This window comes from Sinohyriopsis cumingii, chromosome 3 (genome assembly GCF_028554795.1).
Source record: "Sinohyriopsis cumingii isolate HCF-2022 chromosome 3, ASM2855479v2, whole genome shotgun sequence".
In the NCBI taxonomy this organism is placed as follows: domain Eukaryota; kingdom Metazoa; phylum Mollusca; class Bivalvia; order Unionida; family Unionidae; genus Sinohyriopsis; species Sinohyriopsis cumingii.
This window is the reverse complement of record NC_142963.1, coordinates 43,036,359-43,048,809: the sequence shown is the minus strand read 5'-3', so window position 1 is coordinate 43,048,809 and position 12,451 is coordinate 43,036,359. Positions and strand designations below refer to the sequence as shown.

At 34.1% G+C, this 12,451-nt stretch overlaps 1 protein-coding gene across 1 annotated transcript in view; it reads right to left on the bottom strand.

Moving 5' to 3' along the window:
- LOC149802766 (exocyst complex component 7-like) overlaps nucleotides 1-12,451 on the bottom strand; it is an 85,397-nt gene that overhangs the window by 25,882 nt on the left and 47,064 nt on the right. The window contains exons 13-16 of the mRNA XM_089952195.1: nucleotides 11,286-11,345; nucleotides 6,963-7,001; nucleotides 5,043-5,099; nucleotides 988-1,054 (exon numbers count right to left, since the gene is read on the bottom strand). Of these exons, the coding sequence (XP_089808321.1) occupies nucleotides 988-1,054; nucleotides 5,043-5,099; nucleotides 6,963-7,001; nucleotides 11,286-11,345 (223 nt within the window). The remainder of the gene's footprint in view (nucleotides 1-987; nucleotides 1,055-5,042; nucleotides 5,100-6,962; nucleotides 7,002-11,285; nucleotides 11,346-12,451) is intronic.

Genomic DNA, 12,451 nt, shown 5'->3' with positions numbered 1-12,451 from the left:
ACAAAATCTTTAACACAGATTGCTAATCCTGATGCCGCTGAAACTAAAATGACTGATAAAGTGACATCTACTAATCTTAGAAATGCAGCCTAATCAAATCTATACAGTATTTAAACTTTTAGTATGTGTTGAAAACTAACAGTCTAGTTTTATAATTCATTACAGCTTTAATATAGGCTCCCTGAAAAAAGAAGTGAAAGAGTTGTGATTTATGACAGGTACATTCAAAATTCATCCCTTTCTGGAACAGTACAATAACAAAAAATTGTGCAAGAACCTATCATATATTTTCTCCTGTATAACAAACACCCTACTGTGAACAGTATAACCTGTGATTTGCCATTATGTAAAGCATTGAGATACAAGGGCCCACAGTGTTTGGTCTGACTTCTAGTGATCATCTAGACACAGACCTGCTGATGTATTATGCACTGGCAGATAAGAGTCTACACTAGTATTCCATCTTTGCTGGCCAAGATTCATCAATCCATTGATCCACTTTATTCTTCACTGACTCTCTGAATAAACAGATAGCTGATGCTGTATTTTGAACATCTGCCCTATTGTGGAGAAAATAAACACTGCCATTGAAAGTAAAATCAATTGACCAATCAAAGAACTTGTTACATGTGTCTGGTATTTAATATGACTTCCATCATGTCTACATACTTTGGACTGGACAAAAAATATGTGAACAGTCTGAATTGCAGAAAATGCCATGCAATGCATTGCTTTCTACAGAGGTCACAATGATTATTCACAGCTATCAGCCTTGGTAAATGGAACATGCAATTTGATTGGATCAACTTCTTTTTCATTTGCATCCAATCAGATCTGAGGATGGTACATTAGGCAAGCTACATATGCCAAGAGAGAATGTACTAACATGGAATGAAGTGGTTCAATGACCCTTGGTTAATAAAGATGACATTATACATGAGAAATTATGATAAATATAAATTAACAGAATACCATGCTAAAACTCACCATGCATCAGCAACATTGCCCCTACAGTATCACTATAGTCCCGTAACTGCTCCAGGAAAATCAAGGTCTGAAAAATACAAAATAAAACAGATTTTATGCTTGTTAAAGAACCCATTCCATCTTAAAGAAATAATGTCACTCAATTTAAAGCTTTCTCTAGGTGTGGAAAAAATGGAGAAAGCAATTAAAGCCCCAAAGACACTGGTTTACTGTTGATTCATACATCAGCTGTGTATGGTTCTTGCAGCCCTAATTACCTTTATAGGAATGTTCTAAGATTTTTCAAGTGTTTCAAAAATTATTTTTGTCTTAAAGAAATCTGCTTTGCAACCAATGATACTTTTCCTAAATGTGTACAACTAAGCTTGACTTAAAGATCAGAATAAACAATAAAAAAAAAAAGGGAAAAAACAGTACTGATCTGGAGACTGTATTGAAAAAGATTCTAGAAACGATTAGAATTTTAAAAAATTTATTTCTCCCTTCCTGTATATTCAAAATATTTTAATTGTTGTGAAGAACAAATCTGGACTATTGGTTTCTACAAAAAGTGAATTTAAAAACCGAAAAGAACCATGATCCTTCTACATGACCTATATGAAGTAACTGAGACTTCATAGATAACTACAACATGGTATTGATAATCTAATACAAACAACTACAGTCTGGTCTGAATAATCTGAAAAACACTAGTCTGGTGCTCATAATCTAAAACAGAGTACAGTATTATCCTGATAATCTGATACAAACTACAGTCTGGTCTTGATAGCCTGATACAAACTACAGTTTGGTCTTAATAATCTAATACAAACTACTGTCTGGTCTGGATAATCTTATACAAAACTACAGTTTGGTCCTCATAATCTAATATAAACTACTGTCTGGTCTGGATAGTATAATGCAAACTACAGCTTGGTCCTGATAATCTAACATAAAATACAGTTTGTTCATGATAATCTAATACAAAATAGTTTGTTCATGATAATCTAATACAAAATACAGTTTGTTCATGATAATCTAATACAAAATACAGTTTGTTCATGATAATCTAATACAAAATACAGTTTGTTCATGATAATCAAATGCAAACTACAGCTTGGTCCTGATAATCTAACATAAAATACAGTTTGTTCATGATAATCTAATACAAAATAGTTTGTTCATGATAATCTAATACAAAATACAGTTTGTTCATGATAATTTAATACAAAATACAGTTTGTTCATGATAATCTAATACAAAATACAGTTTGTTCATGATAATCAAATACAAACTACAGTATGGTCTGGATTAATAGAATCTATGTTGGAGTTTGGACCAAGACAAGAAAATCCCCGTCGAGGGGTTATATTATTAGTCCCTGCATGTGGCTATATTGAGTGGGGAGACAAGTAATATAACCCCATGACTGGGATTTCCATGTCTTGGTACAAACACTGACATAGATTATTTTCTCATCCAATTTTTTCCAACTAAATTAAAATAACCCTGCACTGTAGCAATTTAGTTAGCAGATTGAAAACACAGTATTCATCAGGTATTATTATTGCTCTCATTCCACATAAAGGTCATCAGGTTTTGTACTCTTTTATGAAAATCTTAATAATTATCTAATTAAAATCTAGCTATATATGCCACTCTTAGGAAAAGAAAAAACAATTGACAAAAAAGTTATAATTGTTATGTGTTGGACGTATTGTGCAATGAGCATCTCTAGCCACATGCTTTTGCTTTTCCAAACTGTGCATTAAGATGAATATGTTAATGAGAGCAATAGGGTGACCTGTTGACCCTAAGTACACAAGTTCTATGCATGCGAAAACAGAAACACAAATCATATGATATTATTATAGTATTATCATATTGAATCTATGGATGTCATATGAATTTGACAATAAATACTTAATATCTTTCATATGGTTAAGTTTTAACTTTCATCAGTTCCAATTTGCAAAACGTTCTATGCTAGGCAATGGTATGATACTGTGCATTACAATATGCTTACTTGGTACAATTCTAATGAAGTGTGTAGTTACATCAGGAAATTGCTAATTAATGACTTTCTTGCAAATTTATATTTTCTGTCCTAGAAATAAGGCAAGTGTTGCTATCACTAGTGCAATGATATGCTACATAGAAATCTTGTTGTGGAATAGCATGTGGACTGATTAATGAACCACTCTGCTTGGTAGGTGCAGGAGTTTCAATTGTAATTGCATAATTATACTGGATTCAAATGGGGCAGATTGTGGGTGATCAAAGAAAATTGGAAAAAACCAGTCTGACATTACACATTTATGGTTGTTTAAATTTGAAATTACTTTTCACCAATTATGCTCTTAAAACACAACTTGCTATTTACATATTGATGTTTAAGTTTCAAAACAAAAGCTGGTATGTTTTCATCATTTAGTAACTTGTGGAAATTGGGCAGTGACAACTTGCCTGGAGAAAGGGTTAATGGTCAGTCAACTATTAAAACACACACCTGTGAATGTGCAAGAGTTTGTCTGCACAATTGGTATCAGCACCATATACAACATATTTCACCTTGGACTTCAATATAACACTGTCAGAACTACTTAGTTAGGACGAGGGAGCATATCAAAAGTCATAAACTACCGTCACTCAATGAATCTCTAAAAAAATCACTCAGAAAAATTGTTTACACTGTCCTTACAGAAGAACGTGGATTTTAACCTTTTTAGGTGTCTTAATTCTCTCCTTTACCTGGTAGCATCAACCCTGGATGCATATTTGTGAAATGTTTTTGACACAGACAGTGATGAGCATAATCAACCGACTCCTGAAACATCAGAGGAAATCATAAAAGTTTCTGATACACCATTTCAGGAGTGACATTTTGCTCCAAAATATGGTGACGTCAAAATGAATTGGCAACACTTGTTTAGCATTGGTGACAAAACTGGCTGCAAGATTTTTGACACTAGTGTTGAGTTCTGACACCCATATCTGCCATGGCATCATATGGCTGCTGGTCATAGTCTATGCTGTTGGTTTCACTTATGATTTTTAGGGGACAGTGTATACCTAATCAACAAGAATACTGTGTGACAGTAGATCTTGGTCAATTCACGTTTTGGTGCATGGAAAATACTGTACATATGGACAGGCAATTTGGAATCCTGAAATCTTGACTGCTTTTCTAACAGAAAAACTTTGGTACTAGGACATTTGAGCAAGGACAATTATGGGTCTCTAACATCTGAATTTTCATTTTTGTTAAACCCTGTCTCAGTCTCCTCAGTAGTTGCTTAAAAGTAAGTCTTCAATTAGAATCAGGGATACATGGTTGAATCTAATTAATTTGTCACTAATATTTGAATTACATATATCATGTAATTCCTCAAGACACTGTGCTGGCATTTTCTCTATCTACACCACTCCAGTGGCCAAAGTGGTTAGAGCATCCCCTCAGATGCAGGAGGTCATGAGTTCGATCCCTGGCCAAGTCATACCAAAGACTTATAAAAATGATACTAGTAGCTGCCTCACTTGGCACTCAGCATTAAGAGGTTAGTGTTAGGACTGGTCAGCCTGGTGTCAGTATATTGTGACTGGGTGGGACATGATGCTACATGTCTGTGGCATCATGCTCCAGTGCTTGACATCACTATAAACTGCCACAGTGCAGACATCATTGGAATACGACTATAAAATTGTTAAGTTGTGAAGAGTAATGCTCGTATAATGTACATCCAGCTGAAGACAAGTCTCAGATCTGCTGTCACACAAAATACTGGCACATCGGTGTCTGGGCTGTTTTGTTGTGCTTATAATTTTGAAGTAAAAAGTGAATGTCTTTGGAAATCATAAAACTATTCAGCTTGAGAATTTGTTTTGACCTTTCAAAAATGATGTTACTTGTGAAAGGTTGTTTCTGACTGGTTGACAGTTGAAACTCAACTACAAATTCAACCTTAGAGTTTTATGATGTTCATGTCAGATCTGCCATAGTATTAAGCAAGGGCTGATCAGGGTCAACACTGTTCATAATTTGGTACATTTTATAACTGGGCAAATAAGATACTCACTTGGCTGGTCAGTTGGTGTACAGTACCATCTTTAGGCAGATTTGTCTGCTGGTCAGTCTGAAAACATTATATATATGAGCATACAATTTTCATAATCTATTAGGCATATTTATTGAAATATTATTTTCAACTAAGTTTTTATACATCCATTTCATCTAGAAGAGAAAAACTGACCACTACCCAAAATTTCACTGTTAAATTACATATAAAAAAGATGGTAAAAAATAACAGAAACAATAAGTACATCAAACCAATCATTTAAAGATGATCTATTTCCTCAACTCCAAAGCCCTAAAGGCCTTCATTCTTGTAATCATGAGAACTGTGCTAAATATATTGTTGAAATATATCAGGGCTATTTGTTATTACATGATAATGTTAGTGTCCGTCATATGAATTTTAAATATAAAAACATGCATTTAATTCACAGCTGCATTGAAATGAAGCCAAATTGGAAAAAATAAGTGTATGATGGGATTGTAAAAAAGTAGGTTGTTGTTGTTATAGGGTTTAATGACATTTTTCAGCACAAGACTGGCTATACATGGTGGCCAGTATAAATGATGGAGGAAAGACCCACCAACCCAAAAAAAGTAGGTAACAGCCACCTAAATTAGACTAAGTAGAGCAGCACTTCATAGGATGCATACAAACATCAGTATTAAAAGCTGTGTACCATAATGAATACAAGTCTTGGGAAACTATACAAGCCTGGATATCATGCACTGTCAGTGTTGGGAATTTTTCGTCCAGCTTGCTGATTCTACAGGTCCATTAAACCATACAGGGTAGAGATGTTTGGGACCTAGCTTGCAAATCATCTGACTGTTCACATGGATGGTGAGAAAATTATGACAACACTCATAAAGTCAACAAAAGACATTCAGTTTACATTTATCACTGTTCCACTGAAATTATGACCAAAGGGATTCTAAGTACATGTGACAAAAGTGATTTTAGTGTGGGGGAAAAAGTCAAATGTATAGCAGTACCAATATCAGGTTTCTAACTAGTAACATGTGGGGGGGGGTGAATATGGCAATTTCAGAAACAGATGTGAGGGAAGCAATGATAAATCTGGGTAACTAGGTCAGCGTCATAGAAACTAATGTAAGTTGGGTCTGAGAACATATCAATACTAGTCAAGTTTTGGGGTTTCAGGAAGGCTTTGACAAATCTGGGTAAAAGGTCAGCATCATAACATATCTGGATAACTGAGTCATATTCCTGCTATTTCAACACCATTTAGTTATGGTATGATCAGGTAATGGTTAGCCAATCATATTCTGTATGTGGGGAAAGAGGGTGGGATTACAATATGTGTATACTGATAGATACAAGATAGAGTGGGCAGTAGTAGAAAGCAGAAGGCAGAAGGACACAAAGCAGAAAGAAAAGCAGAAAGAGGGCAGAGAAAGAAAAAGGGACAGCAGTGATAAGATGTAGTTGGAAATAAGAATCAGACAGAGATATACAAGATGGAGAACTAAGAGAAAGGATACCTAATAGACATAATGGAATGATAGATAGATATTCTGAGTGGACAAACATAGTGAGAAACAATGTAGATAAACATTAGTGTACAATTTTGAGAGGTGGACAGAACTTAGTGTGTATATTGGATATAAACAGTAGATTACAATATGACTTAGTGTTTTAATTAGTATACCACTGGTCCCCGCCTCACCCCGAAATCAACAGAAAGACCCAATAGGTCAGACAGCTAAACCAAACACAACTAACAGGTCAGAAAATTTTAAATGCATGTACTATAACACGCTCTCTGACATGGACAGACATATAGCTTACATTTGACATAGGACTAACTGACTGAAAAACAGAGCAAAATCAAGATGCCCACAAGGTCTTAAATATATACATCACAGAAATTAACTACGTTCATTTTCTATTTCACATTACCTTGATGTTAGTAACAAACTCTTCCATAGCTTTAGCTCCCTGAAAATAAAAAATAACATCATATGCATCTAAAATGTCTTATAACACATGACCTGAGAGGCAATGCATGGTAGGTCATCAACATACTTTATTCTCCCATGTAATTTGGGCATTTTTTTACCTAAATTATTGTTTGTTTTATTTTTCCTTCTCGGTATACAATTTATACTGGAAAAGAAAGAAACAAATAATTATTATTTTTCCTAGCAATGCAGCTCATTCTGATATGCATAGCAAAGGATCCCAGTAATGGCTAGATGAGACCTACAAGACCAAGCCACAATGTGACACAATAAATCAACAACTACATCCATATCTTCAGTATGTTCAAACACAAAAACTCTGTAAATAAATTTCCTGATAACATAACATCATACATACATGTCAAGTTACTTCTTCATTGTTAATAAAATCTCTAATTCACAATGTATTTTCATCTTCTTTGTAACTTGATGTAGTTCATATTACAAAAATAATGGAAATAACAAGCAAGCCCAAATTAACAATACATTTTCACTGTCAGGAATCTAATATAATGGAAAAATTAAATGACAAGAAATTCAAAAAACCTGTTGGTTCACCTTTTAAATTTATTTCACTTCTAATCAACTTACTATTACTATCATTACATGGCTAGTAGTCACCATATACATACTGAGTCTAAATAATGTACAATTGCTACCGGGATATAGTCACTCAGTACCCGCTGATCAATGCTAACAGTGTACTGTATGACAAAATGTGAATACAATTAATGTTATACTTTACATCTGACCATAGTTTACAATCAAATGATCAAAACTTTGGCGAAAAGGAATTAGAACTTTTGAGCATCAATTTTATTTTGCTCAAATATAGTGCCTCTTGCACTTATCAGCATTTCATAATGGAACAGATTCACCTCAGAAGATGATGTATCAATGATAACCCATGCATTTATTTAAAGGTATTACCCCATACATTATGTGCAAATGCTCAAAGCCTCCCTGGAGACCTCTATCACTGTATCCACCCTGGTACATATTTTATGTTGACTACTTTCACAGCTTGGTGTTAGCTGAAGCTGGGAATGTGCAAGATATGTAGGTACATGGATTGATTGTTTTCAAGGACTGCTGTGATCCACAAAATACATGAACACAAATTACACTGGAGAAGACAGTAGATTTGTATGACCTTCCAACAAATTTTCAGCTGGTAAGCTAATCTACAATGGACTGGCACCTTATCAAATTCTTGTGAAGTCTCTTACCCATGATCAATTCAACCATAGATAACTGTATAAGTTCCAGTCTTTTAAGCTGCGAAATATAATATTATTTAGAATAATAGTTGCTTCACATATAGGATTACTTCAAAGGCATAATTCATATTACTTTGAAGGTGTAATTCATACTACTTTGAAGGTGTAATTCATATTGTTTTGAAGGTGTAATTCATACTACTTTGAAGGAGTAATTCATACTACTTTGAAGGAGTAATTCATACTGCTTTGAAGGAGTAATTCATACTACTCTGAAGGCATAATTGATACTACTTTGAAGGCGTAATTCATACTGCTTTGAAGGCGTAATTCTTACTGCTTTGAAGGTGTAATTCAAACTACTTTGAAAGTGTAATTCATACTGCTTTGAAGGCGTAATTCATACTACTTTGAAGGCATAATTCATACTGCTTTCAAAGTGTAATTCCCACTACTTTGAAGGTGTAATTCATACTGCTTTGAAGGTGTAATTCATACTACTTTGAAGGTGTAATTGATACTACTTTGAAGGCATAATTCATACTGCTTTGAAGGCATAATTCATACTGCTCTGAAGGCGTAATTCATCCTACTTTGAAGGTGTCATTCATACTGCTTTGAAGGTGTAATTCATACTACTTTGAAGGTGTACTTCATACTACTTTGAAGGTGTAATTCATACTGCTTTGAAGGCATAATTCATACAGCTTTGAAGGTGTAATTCATACTACTTTTAAGAGTAATTCATACTAGAATGTCTAGTATTTAATTAACATATCCCTACTATAACATGGCTTGATATATTATAAAGTACAAATAAATATGGGCAAAACAATATTAAATTAATCATTTCAATTGTAATTTTATAAAAGATTATATGTATGACATAAAAATGTACATATACAACCAATACATGTCACTCACCACAAAGTACACATGAAAACTTCCTGGCAAGAGGGGGTTTCCTCCCAAGATGAGGGGTGTATCCCATCCCTCCCATCACCCACTGAAATCTCCCATACATACAAAATTATTTCTGAGCAATTAAATTTCTTCCATTTTTTTCACACCTTTGATATTTATGGCAGAACTGCCTGTGATCACATGACCGTATATAGGCTTAAGCAGGGCACGACAATCTGGTTGCTAAGCAGCATGCATTAGCAGAGTTGGTTGTCTTCAGTGTTTGAAGGTTGTTGAGATGGAAAATATTATGCATGATCAAAATAAATTCCAAAAGGATTAAAGATGAAAGATGTTAACTAATTCTGGTTGGATTACATAATAATTAATTCAAGAAAAAGTAATTACCATGTCTTTGATTCTCTCCACAGGAAAGATTCTGCTTCAGTGCTTAAAGTTGTTGAGATGGATTAGAGTCTATACTATGTGTGACCAGAAGTAATTTGGGCAAGATTAAATATGTCAACTGATTATGGTTTGATTTCTAAACAGTTAAAGTGTCATATGAAAGGTCAGTTTGGCTTTGGTGTTTAAAGTTTGTCGACATGCCTAAGCATAATCCCCAATGCTAATAAGCCAAAATCAAAGCAGCCAAAATATCACGCAAAAATTCAATGATGGTTGGAAATGGAAAAGTCAGTAGTTGGAATCAAGTTCAAGGAGACACAGTATGCATTCTGCCCTTTCTGTAAAGTTGATTTTAAAATATGAAACAATGTCAAGAATGACATTATGGAAACACCGTCTCATTAAAGCATATTAAACATAACAAGAAATATGCCATCACTGAAATCCATGTTCAAGCAATCTGTATCAAACATGGAATCAACTTATATGCCAACTTTATAGCTGAATATAACATCCCATTGCTGGTAGTAGATCATGTTTCAAATCCAGTCAAAATAACGTTCTCTGACTTGGAAACAGCACAGTGAAAATTCTGCCCTTCTCAAAGGCATCAAATTATCAAGATGATAATAAAAGGCTGTTAAGTCTAAGTTCATGCTTTTGACATGGATGTACACAGGATATCCACAAGATTTCTTGGAATAGCAACTTGTAACAAACTGGATCAGCAGAACTCATTGTTTCATGCTTGGATAAAAACATCAGTTCTAGATAGTTGTACAAGCCTTGAAGGGTGCAGTCAAAGCTATAAACCTAAAACAACCCATTTTACACTTATGGCATTCTAACAGGTTTCTTTCTTAGACTGATCTGACTGCTCTATGTTTAAATCTCAAAATTCGTGGTTTAAAAGCACAAAATCCATGAAAATGAGTACTCCATCAATAAAAGTTATTTCATGGCATTTATCACTACACAACAGCACACAAGTTATTTCTGCATATTGTTACCTCCAATGAATGTTATGATATTAAATTTCACAAATATCTGGCCACAACATTAATTTTTGGAGAAAAAAAATCTTGGTAAGATCCATTCAGATTTCTATATCAATGACTAATACTTCCAACAATTTACGGAGTAAAAAATAATACATCACAAACGGAATGCTCCACATTTGAGATCCCTCATCATGATTTCACTGTTGTAAATATTAATTTTATTTAAATCATCATATTGAAATTTGTTGAGTTCATTATGAACAACAGAAAATCTTAGGCACAAGATCAGTAGTGTTACCTCATTACAAAGTCCCTCTGTATACTGCAGTCAAGCACATGACGCTGACATGATTCCACTTTCATAAAATGTCTCAATCTCGAATAAAAACTCTTTGAATGCTGTTTATATGTAAACTATCATAGGACAATTGAATTAAACTTATATCCGTAATCACTCTCGTTACACAGGTGATAGTAGCCTTGAATTGACTGACATGAAAAATTTCTACAGATGAAATGGAACACAATCATGAATCCCATTAGAAATGTCTAAACTCAGTTTTATCTTGTCCACTTAACTTAACCGAATTGATTTAAATTAAGGGTTAAACAAATGTTGCATCTAACCTATTATTACACAATCTTGCTTCCAGCATCGTTCAGTATACTGTAGTATCCCTTACATTTGTACAGCTCTAGTTCACACACCACATAAAAAATGGTACTTACTGTACTTCCCAGCAAAGAAAGTAATCCTGCCAACTTTGCTCTAGTTGGTGCCTGGCAACCCTTTGTTTGCAAAAGAGAAAGATGAAAACAATAATTACCAATGCCAAATACAGTGAAATTACCCTAAAACTGTCCTTTATGCTACTTGGTTTCCTCTGTTGACTGACAACATATTTTAGTTCAATCTTATACCAATCAAACTTCAATATAAAAACAGCATTAAAAAAACAGAAGCACATTTTGGCTAAAGTAATATCAAGATTAGGCCTAAAAGAATAATGTGTTTATTTCTGGTTTCAAGCTAGATTTTAAAAAATTGGGTCAATCAGATGAAAGAAGCTTTTCCCCTAATTCTATCCACAGGAATATAGGCCATTAAAGATGAGATTGGTGGTGAATCGGTGTGTGCAGTACTTCTAGAGCTCTCCTACCCCCCCCCACACACACACTCTGTTACCAATCCTCCTGTAGGGGCACTAATCAATTTCATGTTTCTCACTCCATTCACCAGAAGTGAACAATGATTGTGTGACCTAATATTTTCGTTGAAAAAGATCTTGTTAGTAAGACTCGAATTTAATTTAGTTAGAGTCACACTCTCTATAATTACCTAATACATTTCATTTGTCTGAGCACCATACAGAGCTACCCATAACTGAAACGTGCTTTAAAATCTGCATCACTTTGGTGCTTGCAAATATCTGGAAGAATCACAAGTGTCTTAATCAGCACATTGTCTAATACCTATAAATGAAGTTAAAATAACTGGTCACAATATTCAGACAACCCAAAATGTTTTAATAGTCAGAAAAATTTCTAGGGTAAGCAGGTCAAAATAAGTTCAGTGATGAAACAGCCATAGTTCTTTATGGCCTCAGGGAAGTTTTGATGAATCAGCCAAATACACAACTACATAAAATATATACTGTATATAATCACATATGAATATTATGGAGCGAAAGGCAATTACACTTCAAAGTACTTGTATAGTTGCCAGTCAAAATTCCCTCTTAACCCAAGGCAGTTTCAGGGTTTTAACAATTAACTAGCCTGTATTGCTGTTGGAAAACAAAAGACAAATCTGCCAATTATAAAAAAGTAAACATAGAAACATCCATCTTTCCATATAGTGTGGAAAAGTATGATTTTGTTCATCCAAAACACAA